The 22710-nt window shown below is 37.0% G+C and overlaps 1 protein-coding gene across 1 annotated transcript in view; it reads right to left on the bottom strand.

Moving 5' to 3' along the window:
- RANBP17 (RAN binding protein 17) overlaps positions 1-22710 on the bottom strand; it is a 317091-nt gene that overhangs the window by 73289 nt on the left and 221092 nt on the right. Inside the window, exons 16-19 of the mRNA XM_007465527.1 lie at positions 22482-22562; positions 13780-13843; positions 13580-13688; positions 12-115 (exon numbers count right to left, since the gene is read on the bottom strand). Of these exons, the coding sequence (XP_007465589.1) occupies positions 12-115; positions 13580-13688; positions 13780-13843; positions 22482-22562 (358 nt within the window). The remainder of the gene's footprint in view (positions 1-11; positions 116-13579; positions 13689-13779; positions 13844-22481; positions 22563-22710) is intronic.

The raw sequence follows: 22710 nt of genomic DNA, 5'->3' as shown, positions 1-22710 counted from the left end.
AACAAACCCACCTTTACATCTTCTTGTTTAAAGTTGTTATTGAATATCTGTAACACTGTTTCAAAAGAGACTGTAAGAGGCAGCATGAAATTCTCAAATTCGTCCTCATCTTCTCCTATCAGAAAAACAAAAGGGTCATTACGCTTTAAGATGCATGCTATTGTCCATGAGTCTCCACAGTGAGTGCTTCATTCAGGCTTAGAAATGTTCTTGAGAAGGGGTCAGCTTGCATTCACATCCATACCACATTTTGTGCTTTGGCTCATTGAATATTCTGGTGTTTTGCCTTCTCTTTTGCACCAAATGAAATAGCAAAATTACTTACCAGCCATTTTTTTTCCTGGCTCTTTATTGGATCAAATAGACTCATGCCCCAGGCTTCTCAGCCCTTCAGCTCTTAGGGCCCCCAGAGCTTCCCTAACGCCTCAAGGAGAGGCACTTTCAAAGCCTCCGAGAACAGGATCTTTTTCCCCTTTCTCTTTAGGTGCCAAGGCCCTAAAGGGCTCACAGACTCAGGTGCCCAGATAACCCTAAGTTATTATTCTCTTTTATTTATGTTCTTTTTTATTAATTTGTTAAATAGATGTCAGGGAAACTTTTATCTCCAAACGGGATGGGGTCCCTCATGGGTCATTTGGATTTTAAGTACATTCTCCATTGAGTACACTTCCTTTTGCAATAAGCTTCTTTTTCTTTATATAAAAAAGGGAAAAGAGACGTTTTCTATTGTTTTTTCACTTTGAAGGTAGAATCTTCATTTAACAAATGGATATGTTACACAATTGGTAATTTATCCTTTTCGAAAGGGGTTTCCTTCAAATGAGAAAGTTTTCTCATTCATCCTATGCCACAGGGAATTGTGAGTCCCACTTTACTGATGAAGAAACAGGCAGAGAAATGTTAAGCGACTGCTCAAGGTAGCATACTTAGTTGGAGGTGTAACTCCTGATTTCTATGCTAGCAGTTTTTAAGTAGAGAATTAGAGAGGAAATAAGATCTCAGAGAAGAGATCAGTGGTTCTCAAAGTTTGGTCCTTGACCTAGCAGCATCAGCATTACCTGGGAACATGTTAGATATAAAAACCCAGGTTTCATCCCAGATCCAGCAATTTTTGTTTTAAGAAGCCTTCCAGGTAACTCAGGTGCATGCAAATGTTTGAGAAACACTGGCCTATATATTATTCTACAGATAAGGAGAGCGAGGTCCAAGGCCACATACACAGAAAATCAATAGCAGAATCAGGATCTTTTGACTCTTAAGGAGTGGCTGATCTGGCTGACCCTGATCTTTTGTGACTTCTCTTTTCCCTTTAACCTTACATACTTTGTTTCTGGAGTCCAACAGATTCAGGGACTCAGCTTTCTTCAGAAAGAGATGTCAAAAGGCCAATGAGTCTTTCCTAGTACGCTGTTCGACACAAGGATCAGGGTGCTAGGTGAAGGGGAAAGTAAACCAAATTATAGCGACCTCGTGGTGCAATGGTAGTACGTCTGACTCCGAATTATAAGCCCTGCCCTGTCAACTAGCTATGTGACCAAGTTACTCCTCTTAGATACACTCTCTGTCAACTGGGGATAACATTAGAGACCTTTATAGAAGCCAGTTTTATTTTTCAAAGCCCAGGTCAAATGATAGCTTTCTTAATGTCTGAGCTAAGCTCCCCTTCAAGTACTAAGATCCTACTGCAAGTATTCCCCTTCTCCCTTTGGGTTCTCACAGCATTTTGTCTGATTCTTCACCTTTGTCTGATCCTTTAGACAGCATGGATCAGTCTGCTGTGAATGGCAGATATTTTAGCAGATAGCTAATACTAACACTTAATAATACCACCTATATCATTCTACCACTACCACCATTTCATGAAGGTTACTGTGGAGATTAAGTGAGATACAATTTGTAACATGTAGATGTAAATTATTAGATCTATCAGCCTACACTGATAGTATCTTTGGCTTTGCTTCTGGAGAACCGAGACTGCATCTTTTCATTTCTCTGTGAAGGAGAATGATGTAGGTTAAGCCCCTGCAATAAACAGACCCAGTGTCTGGCTCCATCATGTACTGTTTAACTTTGGATACTTAGCTGATCACTTTGTGTCTCAGTTTTCTCATCTATAAAATAAGGATAAGTACCTATCTTTTGAGGATTATTGTGCGTATTAAATGTATATACAGGAAAAATAGATGATGCACCTAGAACAGTGCCTGGTACATATCAGGGAAATACTGTATTTGAATGAAAAGTAGTTGTTCAATTAAAGGTAAATTTTAAAATTACCTTATTTTCTTAATACCTAATACAGAAAAATTACTAACTGAAGCAAACATCAAATCCTTAAATATATAATACATTGTATTTTAAACCATGTAATCTTACTCTTCTAGTATGGAATTAATGAGAATGAGTGATAATGATCACTGCAGGCAGATAAGGGTGCTAGAGAGAGTGGATGCTTTGAAAGTTCTATGCTTGAATCCTGGTTCTGCTACTATTAGCTGTCTGCTTTTGGATAAAGTCTCTTCACTCATCTGTAATTAAGAGACATAATATTTACTTCATAAAGTTAGCTGTGAGGATTAAATGACAAAACACTTGTAAGCCCCCTTGCTCAGTGTCTGGCACTTAAAAAATGATAGCCAGGAGCATTTTTGTTGTTTTGAGTTTAACATGAACTTAACAGAGGTGATTATGGTGGTCAAATAAAATGTGACCACGAGGTTGCCAGCCCAGTACCCTTCCTCTGGGAGCAAGGTAAGGATATTTACTCAGAACAAAGACAAACTCACAACTTGAACATTTAAACCCTTCCTTAGTATACTGAGCTACAGATCAAAAAAACTTCCTGATTCCATCTCTTTCCTCAATCAAATTTTGAGGCAAATAGGGACATCAGGAGCACGAGAGAAAGCCACCAAAATGTGAAGGGAGAAGTCAAGGAGCAAATACTAAAGAAAGCAAGGTGAGCGGCAATTCTACTTAAATGTCACTTCCTCAGAAAGGGCTTCACTGACCACTCTAAAACAGTACCACAGTGTGTGCCCTCCCCCCTCACCTACTTTCCCACCCCAGAAACGACTTCACTGTTCTTATGGGACTTATACTATGACTGGCTATTAATTTATATATTTATTCATTGTCTTTCCTACTAGAATGTAAGCTCCTTGGAGAAGGAACTTGGTCTGTCTTGATCACGACTGTATCCCCAGTGCCTAGAGGAGGGTCTGGTGGTCAAGTAATATTTGTGTAGTGACTGAATAACAGTAGTTATTTCTTGAGTACTTGTTATGTGCAGTCAATGAATGTGGTACTTAATTTACTTAACAAACACCTATGTAGCTCTTACTACCTTCAAAGCATTGTTGTGAGTCATTACCAGTCACAACAATCCTGTAAACTAGTATGATGATTTCCTTCATTTTACTTGTGAACAGAGAGGCTGAAGGAGTTAAGTAGTTTGTCCAGCATCCTCTGCCTGGTAAATGTCAGTGAACCAGGGTCTCCAATTAGTTCTGCTTTACCCCCCAACTTCATGTTCCTCCCCTCATGTCTCTGATGGGGTGGAAGGTGTCAGAGGTAGGGACGGAAGTCAGGGTCACAAAATCTTGACTTTGCAGTTGCATGAGGTCAGAAGAGGGTGAAGAACAATTAGCTTGGTCCTGGTGAGGAGAAAGGAATTCCTCAGCAATCACTTGAGTTTAAGGTAGGCAAACGAGAGACACTGGTGCATTATTCCCATAGAAACGTTTATGTTTCAGTAAGCACTGTTCCTATTACTGCAATGTGATATGTTGTAGCACCTAAGCTAGAAAACTGGTCATTTTTTTTTTTTACCTCATGCAACTTTATACAACATCTATTAAGGATTTTTTCCTCATTTGTATTACCCATGGAGGTATCATTTACTGTTTCTGATACGAAAAGAGAAAACATGTGCTCTTACAACTTTACATTCAAGTATGCAGTCATATATTATATTTAGTATGCCAAATCTACATGTGATCATTTTATGAATAATAATGGAAGCTGCCAGTTTTTTTTTTTCTAACAAGACGAGGGCCCAGACACCAGTATAATTTGAGGGTGAAGTGCCAATTTATAGGCTACTATTTTCATTGGCATCAGAAAGTAAATACTAACGTAACATCCTAAGTTCTCAGTCATGCATAGATAAAAATAATATTCCTCAGTGTCGACTTAAAAAAATGCACAACACGAGAATTGCGAGTTAAGTTTTATTTGGGGCAAAATGAGGGCTGTAACCTGGGAGGCAGCATTTCAGATAGCTCTGAGAAGCTGCCCTGAAGAGGTGGGGAGAAGGTCCGTATACATGTGATTTTGGTGAAGGGGGAGTACATGCAATCAAGAGCATATATTTTGCAGAAGGTTTCTGTGAGTCTTGTGAAGGTTACTGCTAGTCACGAGCAGCAGACGTCACCATGAAGGATCTTAGTGCTTTTCTAGATATGAGGAGATACAAGAACTGGGCTCATAAAATCAGCTCCTGAAAATACCTAACTATCTGTAGACCTGTTCTGCCAGTTTTTCCCAGAGCACCTCATCTCTGCTCTCCACCCTGAACTCCTTTCAGGGGCTGCTGAAAGTCAGCAGCTGCAGCAGCTCATGATTTAATCCTTGTAGAGGTAGATGGCAAGTGCCAAGGGCAAGGGCCAATCTGTAATTGACATCAGTTTTTAGGGAAAACCCAAAGCTAAATTCCCTCTACTGGATTTTTGAGGATCTGATTCAACAGAAAAGTTATTCATTTTATGAATTTCAATTTCTTTTCCTTCAGAGAAGTCACATTAAAATACAAATAGTAACTATTTTAGTATGTTGGCTCTCAGATATTTTATTTGTAGGCCACTTCATCTGATATTTTGTATAACTTAAAATCTAGATTGGTGGGAATGTAAAATGGTGAAGCCAATATAATATGATGCAGCCACTGTGGAAAACAGTTTGGTAGTTAGTCAAAAAGTTAAACACAGAGTTGTCATATGGCTCAGCAATTTTATTCCTAGGTATATGCCCAAGAGAACCGAAAGCATATGTCCATACAAAAACTTAGCATACGAATGCTCAGAGCAGCATTATCATAATAGCCAAAAGGTGGAAACAACCCAACTGTTCATCAACTGATAAATGGATAAACAAAATGTGACCTATCCGTACAATGGAATATTAGTCAACAGCCAAAAAACGGAATGAAGTACTGATGTATGCTAAAATATGGATAAGCCTCAAAAACATTATGGTACATGAAAGAAGCCAGATACAAAGGTCACATATTATATGATTCCACTCACACTCAATGTCTAGAATGGGCAAATCCATAGAGACAGAGAGTAGATTAGCGGCTCCCAGGAGCTGGGGGTAGGGGTAATGAGGAGCGACTACTTTAAGGTACGGGCTTTCTTTCTGGGGTGATGAACATATTATGGAATCAGATAATGGTGACAGTTGCACACCTTGTGAATATTCTAAATACCACTGAATTATACACTTTCACAGGATGAATTTTATGGTATGAGAATGTCACCGCCCCCACAAAACCACCACCACCAAAAATCTGGGTTTGCTTCCCACCTCCCCCCCTTAAATGTAAACTGAGCAATTTCTCATTTCCTCAAATTCAAAATTGCAGCTGGGTTACTGGGGGGTTTGGGGAGTGGCCAAGGAGAAGCAAGTAGTAATAAATGATGGTAGCCAACAGTTACTGAGGAATTATTGTATGATATGTATTGTGTGAAACAGTTTGGTATTAGTGATAGGTAGTAGTAGGCTGAATAATGTAGTAGGCTGAATAATGGCCCCCCAAAGATGTCTACATCCTAACCCTTGGAATCTGTGAGTATGCTAGGTTACATGACAAAGGAGAATTAAGGTTGCAATCAACTGACTTAAAAATAGAAGATTATTCTGGGTTATCCAGGTGGGTCCCATGTAATCTCAAGGTCCGTGAAAGTGTTAGAGAGAAGCAGAAGGGGAAAATCAGAGAGATGGCAGCATGAGAAGAATTTGACCAATCTTGGAAAAGGGGGCCATGAGCCAAGGCAAAGGTAACCTCTAAGTTGCAAAAGGCAAGGGAACAGATTCTTCCCCAGAGCCTCCAGAAAGGAACACTGCCCTGCTAATAACTTGATTTTAGCCCAATGAGACCCATTTGGGACTTCTGACCTCCAGAATTACAAAATAATAAATTTGTAATATTTAAGCCATTAAGTTTGCGGTAATCTGTTAAAATAGTAATAGGAAACTAATACATCAGTAAAGATCAGGTCTAATGCCATGAAGCTCTTAATGAGAATTAAGAGGAGAGGCAAACAAGGAGATACACAGACAGTGCGTGAAGAAAATACAGCTGACCCTCCATATCCATAAGTTCCGCATCCTCAGATTCAACCTACCAGAGACCAGAAATATTTAGGAAAAAAAAATTCTAGAAAGTTCCAAAAAGCAAAACTTGAATCTTCCATGGCTGGCAACTATTTACCTAGCATTTACATCGTATTAGGTATTATAATTAATCTAGAGATGATTGAAAGTATACGGGAGGGATGTGTGTAGGTTATTTGCAGAACTACGACATTTTATATAAGGACTTGAGCAAATCCAACTTTTGGTATGGGGGGGGTGGGGTGTCCTGGAACTAAGCCCCTGTGTATACTGAGGGACAACTGTAACCCGTTTAAAACCAAGTACCAGTGGGTAATCTCATAAGAGCCAGTGACTTCTGCAGGTCTAGGCCCATATCATCTGCTGTTCCCCAGCACTTTATTAGGATAGCACTTCTAAAGTTCTATTAGAGGGGCTTCCCCGGTGGTGCAGTGGTTAAGAACCCGCCTGCTAATGCAGGGGACACGGGTTTGAGCTCTGGTCCGGGAAGATCCCACAGGCCGCGGAGCAACTAAGCCCACGAGCCACAACTACTGAAGCCTGCACACCTAGAGCCTGTGCTCTGCAACAAGAGAAGCCACCACAATGAGAAGCCTGCACACCACAACAAAGAGTAGCCCCCGCTCGCCGCAGGTAGAGAAACTCAAGCTCAGCAACAAAGACCCAACGCAGCCAAAAATAAAAATAAATAAATTAAAGTTCTATTAGAAAAAGGCCTGAGAAATGTGCATAGCTAGATTTAACTTGGGCCCAAATTTGGTTTTCATTTCAGTTTCCCTCTAAACTGCCTAGGAGTTTTAGCTGGCTTTGAAATAACTTATGGTTTTGGGCAGGGCAGGATGTTTTAGTATCAGTCAGGAAGTGTCATCAGCTCTTGCTTCTATAGGAAAATAATAGCCCAAGTTCTAAAGGTACAGTAGCTGCATAAAGGGTATTGGATCTGCCTCGTTTTGAGGTCCCAGTGTCAGTCAGTGCCCCTAACAGTGCATTTAATAAAATATGTCATGATTAACACATACTGAGTACTTGTTTTGTGAAAGGAATTGTTCCAGGCCCTTTCACACATGTTTATCTTATTTAAGCCACATGACAGCTCTTCAAAGTAGATATCTCCATTTAATAGATGAGAAAACTGAGGCACCCTTTAATTCCTCTCCCTAGGGAACCAGAATGTTTATTTTAGTTCCCAGAAGAAAAATACACTGCCTACTGCAGACTACTTACTCCTTTTCTAGCAAACCTATCCTCAAAGTTTCATCCCTGAAGCATCTCATTCCCTGGGGTGCTCTGGACTCTCTACCCTCAAAACCAGGTGAGTTATTAACACTGGATCTGGACTTAATGGGCTGCTTTCTGCCTACAGGGCCAGCTAATTAGTCTTAATTATCTCATTATAGATTCTAAGTATTTCCAGCTGCTTTTTTACCCCTATTGCCCACTTCCCCTCCTCCCACCAAACGTCTATTTTCCAGATAGTCTGTGCCAAGTCATGGACACAGGCGATATATTGATGTATTCTTCCTATTTATCAGAACATCAGCTATTTCTGAGCAAGCTCCTCACTTTCTAAATCCTCCTGGGATATCTACCTCTGTGTTATTTTTTTCCATGAGAAGAAATATGCTTTAGCAAATTATTAGACATAAGAACAAACTTCAGAAACGACATTTGACTTTCACTGACCACAGAACTGTAATATACAAATAATAAACATGAATCTTATCTGTTTGAAAGAAGTTTGGAAAGTAATCCCTTCTCCCTTCTTCTCACTGCCCCCGAACCTCAAATCAATCATTCAGTTCAAACAGTTCAAATAAAAATGAAGAAAAAGTTACACTGCCTAATTGATTGAGAATGTGAAAGGCAAAGTAACAGTCTAGCAAACGTGAATGAGAATATGTGGTCAGAGGGCTACAAGTTATATGACTGACCTTCCGCAAGTCATTTAATCTCTCTGTACCTCATTTTTCTAACGGATAAACAATGCAATAATACCTATTTCATGTGGGCTGTCCTGTAGATCAAATAGGAAAATGTATGTCAAAGTGGTCTGCAAACTATAATTTTGTAAACAAACGTTAGTTATTATTAATAAAGAAAAGGGAAAGTTTCTTTCCTCAGTGTATTTTTACTTCTATCTTTAGTAGCTATTTCTAGAATACTCTTCCCTTTTTATTCAAGTCATTTACTTGCTATTTAAAAATTTTCAAATTTAAGCTAGAGATATCTTCAGGTTCCAATTACCTATTATAAGCCACCAAGGTAGATGGATACTATGCTACCTTCATCCCTAAAGAGAGAACTCTCTCTCTTAATGTCTATAAACACCATTTTAATATTAGTATCCCCGTGATCATTAAAAGTTGACTGCTTGTTAGAGTTTGACTATCTGAGGAAGGTACTACTCAGATCCCATCAACATGCTTCTCATCTGAGTAGTTCAAGATAAGGTGCAATCATAAAATGTCCAAGGAAAATAAACTATGACACTGAGCAATTCTAAATCTGTGGTTGGTAAAAACTTAATTTGCAACTAACAATATTTAGTTCTCTACAAAACAAAATCCTTTGTTGTATCTCTTTCCCACACTTCCCCTCTGCAATATCTGTCAACTGAATTCACCTCCATTCAAATTAAACAAAATAGAAGGTTTTTATTTATTCAAGTATTTTACACTGAACAGCTCCCTGGAGGTTCGCCATTTACTGACTTGGGTAATACTATCTTTCCTTTAGTTTAGTAGATTGACAAAGTTAACTTAAAAATAACCTTGGGAACTTTAAGTGATTCTTGGTCAGTTACTATTTTCTCCTGTATGTATGCTATCTCATGAAGGGAGTTTTTTGCATTAATTTTTTTTTCTTTCTCTCTCTCTTTTTTAAAAAATTTATTTATTTATTTTTATTTTTGGCTGCGTTGGGTCTTTGTTTCTGCGTGCAGGCTCTTCTGTAGTTGCGGTGAGCGGGGGCTACTCTTCGTTGCGGTGCGCGGGCTTCTCATTGAGGTGGCTTCTCTTGCTGCAGAGCATGGGCTCTAGGCACGTCGGCTTCAGTAGTTGTGGCTCGCGGGCTCTACAGCGCAGGCTCAGTAGTTGTCGCGCACGGCCTTAGCTGTTCCGCGGCATGTGGGATCTTCCCGGACCAGGGCTCGAACCCGTGTCCCCTGCATTGGCAGGCGGATTCTTAACCACTGGGCCACCAGGGAAGCCCTGCATTAATTTTTATAATTTCTTAAAATACGTGGCCAACATGAAACATCATCATTCTGACGATGAAATGCTTTCAATTCTGTTCTTTATACAAGTGAACATTTCGTCTAGTTTAGCCAAGGAGCAATTTGATAAAGTGGTACAACTGTTTATTGTCAACACCCCCCCCCATTTTAATCTGAAATACAATCTGGGGCGCATAGCCCCTAATTAAATGCATACAAAGTACAAATTATTGAATAGAAACCAAAATGCATTTCAAAGTAAATATCAATTAATGTGACACCCAATTTCTTCACCTTTTAAAATCACTCCAATGTGCAGGGCTTATACACAAAGCATATTCAATTTCTTTTGTAGGATTCAATTAGAATATGCTTTATATTTCAATCTAAGAATCACATCCAATGCTTTGCAAGCAGGTTGGTTAGGCGTTTCTTCTATGTGATTCTTACCAAAAAAAAAAAAAAAAAATCACTGATATAAAAAGTTCCTCTTCAAATTTTTCTGTTTAATTTGAGAAGAATTCTCATGATCTAGTATTTCCCTCACTTAATACCTGGATCTGTGCTTCTTTTGACAACATCACTACCTCCTTTCCTTGTTTCCATGACAGTGAACACCCAATAGAACAGTATAGAGCCATCTATATAGGAATTCTGACAGCAACATCCAGTCAATCTAGTTTGTGAGACAAGGCTTCAAATAATAAAACTGTGTTCAGCAGCACTCAACAAATGATTGTCTGTAAAGTAATAACTTGAACAGAGAGCAACAAGTGACTAATCGAGCACAAGAGTGGCCAAGTGTAGCTAATCACTTCCGAAAGTAATCAGCCACTTGATTTGTTTTGTCTTGGACAGCCCAATGATCAAACTACTCCCAGAGAGAACACAGCAGGCTGAGTTGATTTCAGGAGCCATGATTATGGCATTCCGGTTACAGTATACTTGTGTGTCATTCATTCGCCAAATACTAACTGAGCACCTACAATGTAGAGATACTGAGATTGGTACTAGAAAATAAGAAGAAGGCAAAGTCTATACCCTAAAGGAGCTCAACATATTTTGGGAAGAAGAGCAACTCTGGTTTGTAACAGGGGAAGGAAGCTCTGATAATATATACCACAAATCATCACTTGATGCTTGTCATACATGTTTAATTATTTTTAAAAGTGAAAAACACTAATAAATAAAAAAGTTTCTTTTCAAACAATGTACAAGTTCCATGAGTGTAGCTGCTATTGTTTTTCATTTTATCTATTCCCAGATTCGATTTACTTACATTGAGCACCTACCATGTACCAGGTACTCCCACACAGCCTGTCTTTCCTTTTTCCCAAGGTATCTAAAAACTACTTTCAGTGTAACAGATATTTACCTTTAAAAAAAAAAAACTCTGAACCAAAAAATTTCAATTTATACTTTATATGTCCTTGGGTTAAATATTTCAAAGGAATCAAATCGTGTGAAACCTAATAAGACCCTATTATTCAATTATGTATTTTTACTTCAGTTTCTCATACCTCACAGTTTACATTAAGCAACACTAAATAAATGTAGTCTTCAAAAAGGCAGCGTGCAATGCAGGGTCTTTCTGGGCATCATCATGACTATCAATTATCAATGCAAAGATAAGTGCAGTAGTGCTGTGAATACTGACAGTGCTATCCTGTTGTTTAAGCTACCACAGATTTATGAGGGGTTCTTTTGTCCATAACGGCGGTACAAAAAAGGATCTTGACTCATTCCATTTCCAGGTCCTGAAGATGTGCGTGACATGAACCTCCTTCTAGGAAATTTCCTTTAGCTAGTTCTGTTTAACTTTGGTCTCCCTGCTTCTTTCACTCTGTTTGACAGGTCATTAAAAGGGCGTTTTTAAGGCTTAGGAAACAAATTAAGTCTAGACAAGGGTGTTACTATCTCCTTTAATGCTTGGACAACAGGGAAAGCAAGAAGGCTAGCTCCTTGAGGGCAGGGGCCAGTATGCCTGACTGGTGTTTGTCTTGCCCTCAGACCTCAGCACAGGGTGCTCTCTAAATGATTATGGAGGAAGATGACAAAGAGTCTGGGCTGCTCTTCTGCTCTCCAAGGCAGCAGCTGAGAGGTAATACAGGCCAGTGTGCAACATGCAAAGCTGTCACTCAGATCCTCCATTTGCCTAAGGTAGCAGATGATTGGGTTTTGCATGCCTGGTTTACACTCTTCAAATATTTATAGACAGTTTTCTTTGCCTCAAGCCCTACTTGTCACTTAGCCAAGTTTTACATACATGGTTCTTTTAATCTTTCTTTAGAAATCAATCCCACTAAGCTCCTTAGTCATTCTTGTTGTATTGTTTGCAACTTTTGGCTGTTTGTCGTTCTGGTAATTTATTCTGTTGAAATGCATGAAAATAACATACATATGGAGCAGAGAAGGGTTTAGTCACCTTTCCACTACAAGGGTCAATGCCTTTTACATACAAAATGAAATTATTTATCCCTTTTCCTTATTATGATCATGTTTAAAAAAATTCATGTTTAAGTTGATAGATCAATTAATACATTGCAAGAGAAAAGGAAGAAAAAGTACCATCAGTCTTACATTTTCTAAGGATGATATCATATCATCACTGATTTTTTTTTTTTTTTTTTTTTTTTTCCTTGCGTTATGCGGGCCTCTCACTGTTGTGGCCTCTCCCATTTGCGGAGCACAGGCTCCGGACGCGCAGGCTCAGTGGCCATGGCTCACGGGCCCAGCCGCTCCGCGGCATGTGGGATCTTCCCGAAACGGGGCACGAACCCGCGTCTCCTGCATCGGCAGGCGGACTCTCAAGCACTGCGCCGCCAGGGAAGCCCATATCATCACTGATTTTTTTTTTTTTTTGCCTTGCGTTATGCGGGCCTCTCACTGTTGTGGCCTCTCCCATTTGCGGAGCACAGGCTCCGGACGCGCAGGCTCAGTGGCCATGGCTCACGGGCCCAGCCGCTCCGCGGCATGTGGGATCTTCCCGAAACGGGGCACGAACCCGCGTCTCCTGCATCGGCAGGCGGACTCTCAAGCACTGCGCCACCAGGGAAGCCCATATCATCACTGATTGAATTCTCTCATATGTCTATAAACCGATTAATTTAACCTGCAGTATCCAAACATGGGGGAAAATGGGAATCCAGAATAACGTGCTCAACACAGAGAGGCCTAAGTGCCCATCTTAAGGTAGCTAGCTATCTACCTGTGGATACTTCTGGCTAACTTCAGCTTTTCAATGAAACAAAAACAAGTTAATTTTTCCCATTAGAAAAGTAATACAGTATGGAAAATTTCAAATAACCAGAAATGAGGAAAAGTCACCTATAGTGCACTACTCAAAGACAACATTTAACATTTTTGAATAATTTCATTTAAGCTTTTTTTTTGACGCACTGTTTTTTCCCTCCCAATGGGCATGCTCATAATCATTTGCACAGTTCAATACCTTATTTTTTTGCTTAACATTATATCATAAAACTTCATGTATTACTTTGTCTTCAAGTCATAATTTTTAATGACTACAGACTATTCCATCAAGTAAGTAGATATGCCATAATTTTATAATTCCCTGTTGTTGGACATTTACATCATTGCCATTTTTTTTCTAGATTAAATGCCATTACAAAGAAAATCCTTGTTTATAAAGCTTTTCTGTATTTACGATTATTCTTTGATTTTGTAGCAGTAAAATTAATGGATCAAAGGATACCCAGAAAATCAGTTTTGAAGTAAAGAGTTAATACAAGTACTATTTGAAGTGAAAAATACCACCTTGTATACAAAAATTTGCCTTTTGGCTCTGACGCTAACAAGTGAATGCTCAAATCTCGGAAAGTTGTAGAAAACTGTCAAAGATGGCAAATTCCAATAGGTTAAATGTGGTACTCACAAATATGACACTTCTTTATTCACACAATTATACTGTTGACCCCTTATTAATTAAGCTTAAATTCTTAACCTTACCTAGATCTACCATCAGAAGACGAGTGAGGGCTGTGTAGAAGGTTGTTCGGCACCTGAAGTCACTGAGACTGTAACTGTCACTGATGCCAAGAAAGGGGAAGTGTTCACTCTGATGAAAGCAAGAGAGCATCCAAAGTTACTAAGCTTTACCTAAACTACCCGGAAAACTCTAGTCATTAATTAAAGGAAATAAGACTCACCGTGTGATTTTTTAACATGAATTTCACGGCATCTATCTTCACAAGTTTTTTTAAAAGGATATAGGTAATAGAAGTTAAGGAATCTGGGGAAATACAATTGTCTTATCAATAAGTAATAGATCACAAAATAACACTGAACTATAATGGCATCCGTTTCTATTTATGAAGAATAAATATTTTTTCTAAAGAGTATTATTCCTATAGAAATGCCTTCCATTCTGTTAAGAATGATAATCCATTATTAACCAGTGCAATTACTTTTCCTACCTTATACATTTTCTAGTTATGGAAAGGAAGAATGACTTTTATAATTAAGACAAAAACTTTTTTACTATTAAAGCCTTGAGAGTGGAAAATTAAAACTGACCCTTTTTACATTTTGGGTGTAACATGGAACTTCTTTTCACTTAATATTATTTTATAAAAAATAATTATGAAAGACCTATAATAGGCTATCAAGAAAGAGAAAATTATTCAATTCTAAGTAACATGAGCTCAGTTAGTAGAAATCTAAGGAAGTTCTGCTTTAGATGAAGAAAATCAGAATACAATTAGGAGGATGTAGCAGATTGCATGTCCTCAAGTATTGAAGGACAGGTTTAAAGGACCTAATATTTCTCAAGTGCCTACTAGGTGTAAGGCATTTTATATTTGTTAATCCACCAAATCTTCATAATTACATTGTTAAATATTACTCATTATATCTAATCTGTGGATAAGAAAACAGAAGCTCAGAGAAATTAAGTTACTTGCCCAAGATTATACATCTGTGGACTGAGAGTGCTGACATTTGACCTGAGGTTTGATTACAAAGGCTGGGTTCTTTCTACTGTACCACATTATCACCTGAACAGTTCAACTCAGAATGAGAACAGAGTTGAAAAGTCACAAACACGATCACAAAGCCTAAATAATTTCTGGTTAATGCCGTCCTCAAAGAAGGGGCTGAAGTGGGTTCTAAGAACATCTATTCAGGACACAGACACCCTCTGCTCTTACTTAGGGTTTACCCTAAGTGTTTTCTAGTCATGTGTCTCCTACTCTAGCTAGGGCACCTCTTGGGCATTCCCTACATACTTACTCACACCTTTCTTCAAGCCGTAATAATCTTACATGGTTCCATTTATGTCCCAATGAAAACACTGGCTCTTTTCCTTCACATCATCCCCAAATGCAGATGTATATTAACTCTGTACAGTGGGGCCGATAAGCCTAATTTAAAATTTTAGGCACTCAGGTGTGGGTGTAAAAGAGTAGAAAATGCACTGGAACAAAACTTAGGAAGCCTGGGCTTTCAGCTTGACTACACCATTCGATCAGCAGGATGACAGTCTGAGTACTGTACTTAGCGACTCTTAGCCTTAGTTTTCCTCTTCAACAAATGAGGATATACCCAAGCTATCTTGAGGAATGTTGTAAGAATCAGATGATGCAAATGTCTTTGCTAAATGTAAATCAGAGAGAAGATACAAAGAAGCAGAGAATGAACCTTTACAGAATGCTTACTACTTGCAAGGTTAATTCTCACAATCCCATGAGATAGATTCTATTTTTCAAATGAGGAAACAAACTCAAACAATGAAATAAAACTTTCCAAAAGACAGGCAATTAGGATGATTTACATTCAAGCCCCTCTGACTCTAAGGCAACCCATTCCAGTTGCATATTAAGCAACTGTATATTTTGCTTATCTGTATATTATACTGTAACCTTTCTAAGGGCAGTGGCCGCATGTATGCATTTTCCTCAGTACATTGCTCTCAGTGGGTGCTCGATGCGCTATGTGTTTCTGGAAGGTTGAAACAAGATCAGGGCTGATAGGTAGCAAGTCTTTCCCTGCTTACAAAGATGCAGATTTGATGATTTTTTCCAGTGTAAATCACTGAGTAGAAGAATTGCCACTCAAACTTCACTCGGTTAAACAGGGGTGGGGATCAATAAGTTAAGAAATATCTTAAGTAACTACCAAATACAATTCTCTTACAATTGCGAAGTTAAAAGTGACAGGGTCTATGGGTAATAAGAATGCTGCCATTAATAGGAATCTTCCTGTCAGTGCTGCTAATAAACAGCAAGTCATGTTTTGACAACAGAATATTTATGGTAGCAATAAACAGAACATTCACAGGAAGAATCTCATATGCCAAAGACAAATTTTCTGCAGAACTGCATCTGTGCACTTTGTACCAAGGCCAGCCTCACGGCCTTTTAATTACCTTCTAAAGAAAAAAAATGGTTAAGAGTGAATTTTTTAACTTTTTCAATAAAGAAAAAAATGAGCGTTTATCTGCATATTTATATTCCCCTATAGGAATTCAATTCAAAGCTAGTTATGGTCCTTAAGAGGATCTGTAATTTTTTTAAAAAGGTAAGTAGATACATACATCATTATAATCTTCATTCTTCTCTAAGAGACTAGGGTTCTTGTAAGTCGCACCATTTTAGTTGGGTGGCAGTACTAGGTTAGATTTCAGAGGCCTGTTGACAACAGTTTGTAACAGTACACGTGGTAACGGTGGTTAACAGTAACAACAGTAGTAGAAGTCCAGTAGAGTAAGAGAACTTAATAAAGGTCCCACATGGAACTTATAAATGGTAGAGCCAAGATTCAAATCCAAAGTTCAAAGGTCTGTGTGACTTGAAAGTATAGCTCTTTTCACTAGGCTATCTCATATCCATTTAATTTTAAAGATGCCAAATGATTCTACAGAGATCACTAGCTTCTTGAGATACAACTGAAACTGGAACTAGGTCCCAGAAACGACAGGGAAACTGTTCTTTTAGGAGGCATCAACTCATTAGTGAGCCTTCATCACATCCAGGACTGAGCAAACTCCATAACCTGGCTGATACTAACTTACAAACAAAATGCTCATAAAATTTCTGTCTATATCCATGTTGTTATGAAACCACTGATGAAAGTGGAGATGGCCTTACTGATAGTTAGCATGACAAATGGAGAAAGGCAAGAAAAAGTTGAAAGAATGGTGTATCTTAGAGATGGTCAAAATTTTGAAAATCTGCATCCTTTGAAAAGAAGGATAACCAAATTGAGAATGCCCTGGTTTCTTAAGTTACAGGTACCACACACTTTAGCAGCTAAGGGGCACAGGAGCACCAAGTATGACTTCAATTCATGCTATCAAGTCTTTACTGAGCAACACCATATTTCATCAGTCCTAAAACACCACTGATTATAAAAAACATCCTTATTATATGAGCTACTATGAAAGAAAAAGTAAATATTACAGATAGAATTAGATCCTGGTGACAGAAGAAAGTTCACAGATAAGAAAATTACCTGTTGGAAATTACTGTAGGTAATATAGTATAATTACTGAAATATTAGTTTAGTTATTTCAAAAGTAGAATTATGCTCATGAACCCTACTAGACTAAAAAAAATCCAAACAGGTATAACCAAAATGAAACATCTTAAGGGATACTAATAACTACTTATAAGGAATAAGAGTTAAGGTTTAGTATCTCAGTAGGAGAGGTAACAGTATGTTTAAAAGGCCTGCTACGTGATGAAGTTTTGAAACTATAGAGAAAGGAAACAAGAGTCCTAATCCCTAATAATTTACAACTTAATAGGAGAGAGGACTAGCCAATACTAGGCTATATTATATTCATCACCAGAAATATAGATAACAACTAGGCGTCCAAGAACATTAAGAAAAAGAAAAGGAACGAAAATGAAGTATTTAGTAGCACCTACTATGTGACTGGATCAGTAGAACCAGGTGCTTTATTACTGTAAGATGACATAGATATACTGTTATGTATTTACTATCTTATCTAATCCTTACAAAATCCTAAGAGATAGGTAATATTCCCTTTCTACAGATGAAGAAACTGAGTCTCAGAGAAATTAAATGACTCATTCATGTTCTTTCAGTTAACAGTGACTAAGGATTATAACTACTTCAGGATGGCTCTACCAAGTTTTTAGCTAAACCTGAAAATTAAAAGAGACCTAAGTGAGTTACAATGGATCAAATGAAGAGAACAGAACATGTGGTAATTCAGTGAAAGATAATGAAGGGTGTCAAGGGGAAGGCAAAAATAAATTTCCTTGGCCGAAGTATAAAGTACAAATTGTGGTTGAGTGGTAGATCAGGAAATTAGTTATGGGAACTCAATAAGTCAAGTACCATTAAAGAACTCAAGTTTAAATCGATAATTTTACTTTGACCCAAGAAGCAAGTGGAAGTGACTCTGGGCTTTTGGGAAGAAAAATGATCAGATCAAAACAATACTCAAGGAAGGTAATCCTGTGAAGCAAGAATATATAAAGAACTGAGAGAAGGCCTGCATAAGTGGGCTACAGAAGAGGAGTAGAAGATTCTCACCCTTGAGGCCAGCACAAAAACAAACAAACAGAGCAGATAAATTACGAGATGACTTTTCCAAAGATGACAGAGGCAGCAAAGAAAGAAAGAAATCAACATTTCTTTTGATGAGCAATGTTAATAGAAGTATGCCTGAGGGATGTAGCTGAAACTAGTTTTATTTAACCTTCTGAAAACCATCTGGAGATGGTGATATTCACTGAAATAAAGCAATACATTTTAATACTGTTTCACAAAAGCAGAATTACTACGGTTTATTACTAAATATTTCCTGTAACAGACATACCCAATTTGACTTCCATCCCTCACCCTTATTTCATCCTAGACCCTTGTTTCATCTTTCATCCTTTAGTCTTTCCTGACCCTCCACCTCATTCAGGATTCACCAAATCCTGGTGTACAGGAACTATGGGAGATAGTCCCAGCCTTAGAGAGTTAGTCAGAAGCCAAATGGAAGTCATTCTTTCTTTAACAGGTAACCTGAGCCAGCTTCATGGGCATCCAGACTATGCACTTGCACAGGGGCCTGCTTATAAAGGCCTCTGCTTGGTTCAATGCTCTGCTGACGAGGACTTGAAATTCTTAATCATTTATGAACAAGGCACCCCACATTTTCACTTCGTACTGGGACCCGTGAATTATGTATGTGGTCTTGCAATAACATGATGAAGTTATTAATTCTAAGAATTGTTTAAGTTAACATTATCAATAGGGTAAAGTGAGTTTGGATAAATTCATGAATTTATGTAGAACCCTTTAATGGGGTCTGTTTTTTAAAAGCTAAAGATATTGTGGGTTTTCTCAAACCTTTGAGGATGATGTAATAAGGGCAGTTACCAACAGAGGGCCTAACAGAAAATGAAATTTCCTTTCTCATTATTATCTATCTGAAACCCAGAGACATGTAAATGCTATAAATTTTAGTAAACAATGAACTGCAGCAGAAATACTGATCAATTATTTTTCAAAGGAAGAAAAATTTGAAATAATGATTAATAAACAGAATTTTGGATGAAATGTGACACTTCCCTCCCTCTTTCTCAGCATGTAAAATAAGTTAAGTTTATTTGATACCTCTGTATGACCCTTATTCTTGCTCCAGTTTTCCTGGCAGCTTCCTTGTCCTAATCACTTAAACAATCTTACTCCTTTCCCAATTAGATAGAAACTAGAATTTATGACTGGAAATCACTTCAAAGCAGGAAAAAGATCCCCAAGTATTAAACCTAACTGTGGAGGGCTGCCCCAGGACAGAGTCATTTCAACTCTGTGCCTGTTAGAGAAAGCTATTTAGAATCTGGAATTCTTGAAATTTAGTCTTGGAAATTTAAAAAGTACATAAAAAAGTTACTAGATATGCTTGCTAAATGTATCATATATGCCACATGTAATGAATCTGTCGGGAAAACAAACTTTCTCTCAAAAAGGCCACTGGATTTTAAAATTACAATAATCTTACCAATTTAGAAAGCTTCAAATTTACCAACAGAAACCTTGGGGTGAATGCAACAAGGGCTTTCCAGTTAAAATCTGGGGACTTAACATAATGGTATCCTCCTCACACACATTATTATTTGGAAAACTAGACTATTTCTAAAAATGTCAAGTCCACCTTTTCCAAGTGAAGACAAATTCTCTTAGAGAAGAGCTTGTAGGAGAAATACCCGACTTTTCTGTTTAGGACATTCAGTTCTATTTTCTGATTAACTTAAGGCAGAAGTCCTCAAAGTATGGTCCTTGAGCCACCAGCATCACCTGGAGTTGATGAAAATGCAAATTCTCAGGCCTCAGTCTGACCCCTCCTAAAACAGAAACTCTGGGGGTGGGGGTGGGGTCCAGGAATTTGTATTTTAACAAGAACTCCAGTGATTCTGATTATCACTAAGGTTTGAGACAGTAACCATCCGGGGCCAGGTTACCATTCCCGGTTACTCTGCCTTAGGCAAGTAAACACAAGGCTTTTTAGCGCTTCTTAAAAATGAGGATCTTCTGTGATTTCAGTTTCCAAACAACCAGTCAGATATAAGACCACCAAAGTTCAGAGACTGGCTATGAGGACCATAAATAATGAGTAAGATTCACTCTGAAGAAGATAAAAATAGAAAAAACAAAAAAATAAGTATTTGAAGACATGCATTATAAAAGTAATAAGGAACATTTAAAAATTTTATAGTAAGATAACATGCTTTTCATTTATTTGTTACTAGTATTTTAAATACAAATATTTTGAATATTACTATATAAACATACTTCCATTTACAGAGGCCAAATGGTGATGATTTTTATCTTGCATAACTGTTCCTATTGCTGAAGAGTGTCACCTTATTTTTAACACAGAAATAATGTATTGCTTTAAAATCAGGATTTAAAAACACATTAAAGAAATCGATTAGAAACAACAAAACATGCATTAAGTAACCAGCAACTGCACTGAAATAGATACACCACTCACATATTCCATTATGTAAATGAATTCAAAGATATTTCATGACTGATCAGCTAGAAGGGACATAATGATTTATAATTCAAATAACTGAGCAGTGAAATCAAATTGAGTTAATATGTATTTCTAAATATGCAAACCTGAAATAATTGTTAAAAAATATAAATCAATGTACCCAAGTTGAAATTATGCCTATCCCTTGGTTTAAAACGCTAGCTTTTAAACTTTTATCTAATAAGTTTTCTGAAAATACGATTCTTTTATTAACTTCAAAAAAGGAGTGCTCAAAAGCAGTAAGTGACTTGTAAAATAAATGGTTATAATCTCAGGATTAAAGAATATATAAAAGGTATAAGTGGTAGAAAAGGATCTTTAATAGCAGATAGAAATAAATTAGGCATTATGTAAATCATACAAAAAACAATACAAATCAAATTAATTTTATATTAGATTTCAATTTCAACCTAAAAAATAGGGGAAATCTAAACATAGATATGTGCTATAAAATAATATAGGCTTCTTTCCAGATAATATGTTCTCAAAATAATACATTGTGAAAAGGCCAGAGTTTGCAATACTAGGAAGTACTTATAAACCACTTCATATGTTAGAAATAAAGAGTATTTCAGCATTATTATTAAAAAAAAAATGCAGGTTGAGTTTTTTTTTAATAAGAAAAAATACATATCTTAAAAAGCCAAAATGACCACTGGAATTGGGTTGTACATCACTTTCCAGTAAAAAGGAAAAACAGCCTGGACAGGTGTAATTTATCATTTTTCTGATTTAATATCAAAGAAATATATTAAAATAATAAAAAGAATCCTGAAATCCTCAAAATTTGTAGTGATAAATAGCCCTCCCTGTCTTGATTGCATTATACCTACTAACAGAAATATTGCATGGTGGATTTTGCCAGACAAGGACGATTATTTTCCAATAAAAAGTTGCATATTAAATTCCAGCACAAAAGTGGGTGTCTAATACTTTGGAAATCTTTTATGGTTTGCCAAGGAACACAATTTTAAACTTAACTAATATAAACATATTCCTGCAGTGAACCTACATTAAAGATTTCCATCCAATGCCACCCAGTTTCAGAATGTTGTCCTCATGTTAAAATATCAGCTAATCTTAGTGGTTAACTAAACCAACACTTATTTTTCACAACTCCTATATATTTGATAGCTAACATATAAAAGACAATCGACATACTTCTCTCGCATTGGTAGGAACATTATAATAGTATCAACTATAATCTAGTAAGAAAGGATTTTAAAAATCTGCTAAAGAGAAGTCTAAACATTTAATGTGTAATGGGAAATCTTATTTTAGAGTAAATAAGATGTTGATTTGGTAGAGGAAATAATCAAAGAAGAGGTCAAAAACCTTGTAATTCCCTTTCCATTACTCCTTTGTGCCTCTTAACTAGTGAAAATAATATTCGTTTCAACTGAAGAACACTGAAGAAATACTGATTCTTAGGAATTCAGTTTTTATAAAATAATATTTTTGGAACATTTTGACTTTCTTAAAATTAGTTACATGTTTTTTTAAAACAAGAACGTCCTGACAATTATGAAAAATTATGGATTAAAACATATGTGGTTTGCATACTTTCTTATATATCCATTTATAAGCCTGGATGGGTATAAACATAACTTTAACTAGTTAGAAATCTATATATCCATATAAATTCAATTGTGACTCTGAATAAAATTTTCACATTATATAGCTAATATAAATCTTTCAAAATTATGCATTTACAGATAAGGCTAAATGAAAGGCTTTTTATTAAAAACATAAAAAAACACTTGAAAAATTATAAATAAGGAAAATACCTGGCCAACAGAATGCACTTGTTAGGTTGTTTATGTACATTATCAGATATAGTAAAAAGGATATCCAACAGAAAGGTCATTTAGGAACTGAAGAGTCCTTGAAATGACAGGCTCACATCTTCCCCAGTATTTAAGGTTTGTAACACTAAACATGAAAAAAAAGTTTTTAATTATAATGAAGGTATTTGTTTGTGTCGGGAGAACATGGAAATACACATACACTCATGTCAGTTAAATGACCTAAATCACAAAAATCTCATAAAGTGGGTTTAAATATCAACGGAACATTTTCT

This window comes from Lipotes vexillifer, unplaced genomic scaffold (assembly GCF_000442215.2).
Source record: "Lipotes vexillifer unplaced genomic scaffold, Lipotes_vexillifer_v1.1 scaffold621, whole genome shotgun sequence".
Classification (NCBI taxonomy): Eukaryota; Metazoa; Chordata; class Mammalia; order Artiodactyla; family Lipotidae; genus Lipotes; species Lipotes vexillifer.
This window is presented reverse-complemented; position numbering and strand designations above follow the sequence as displayed.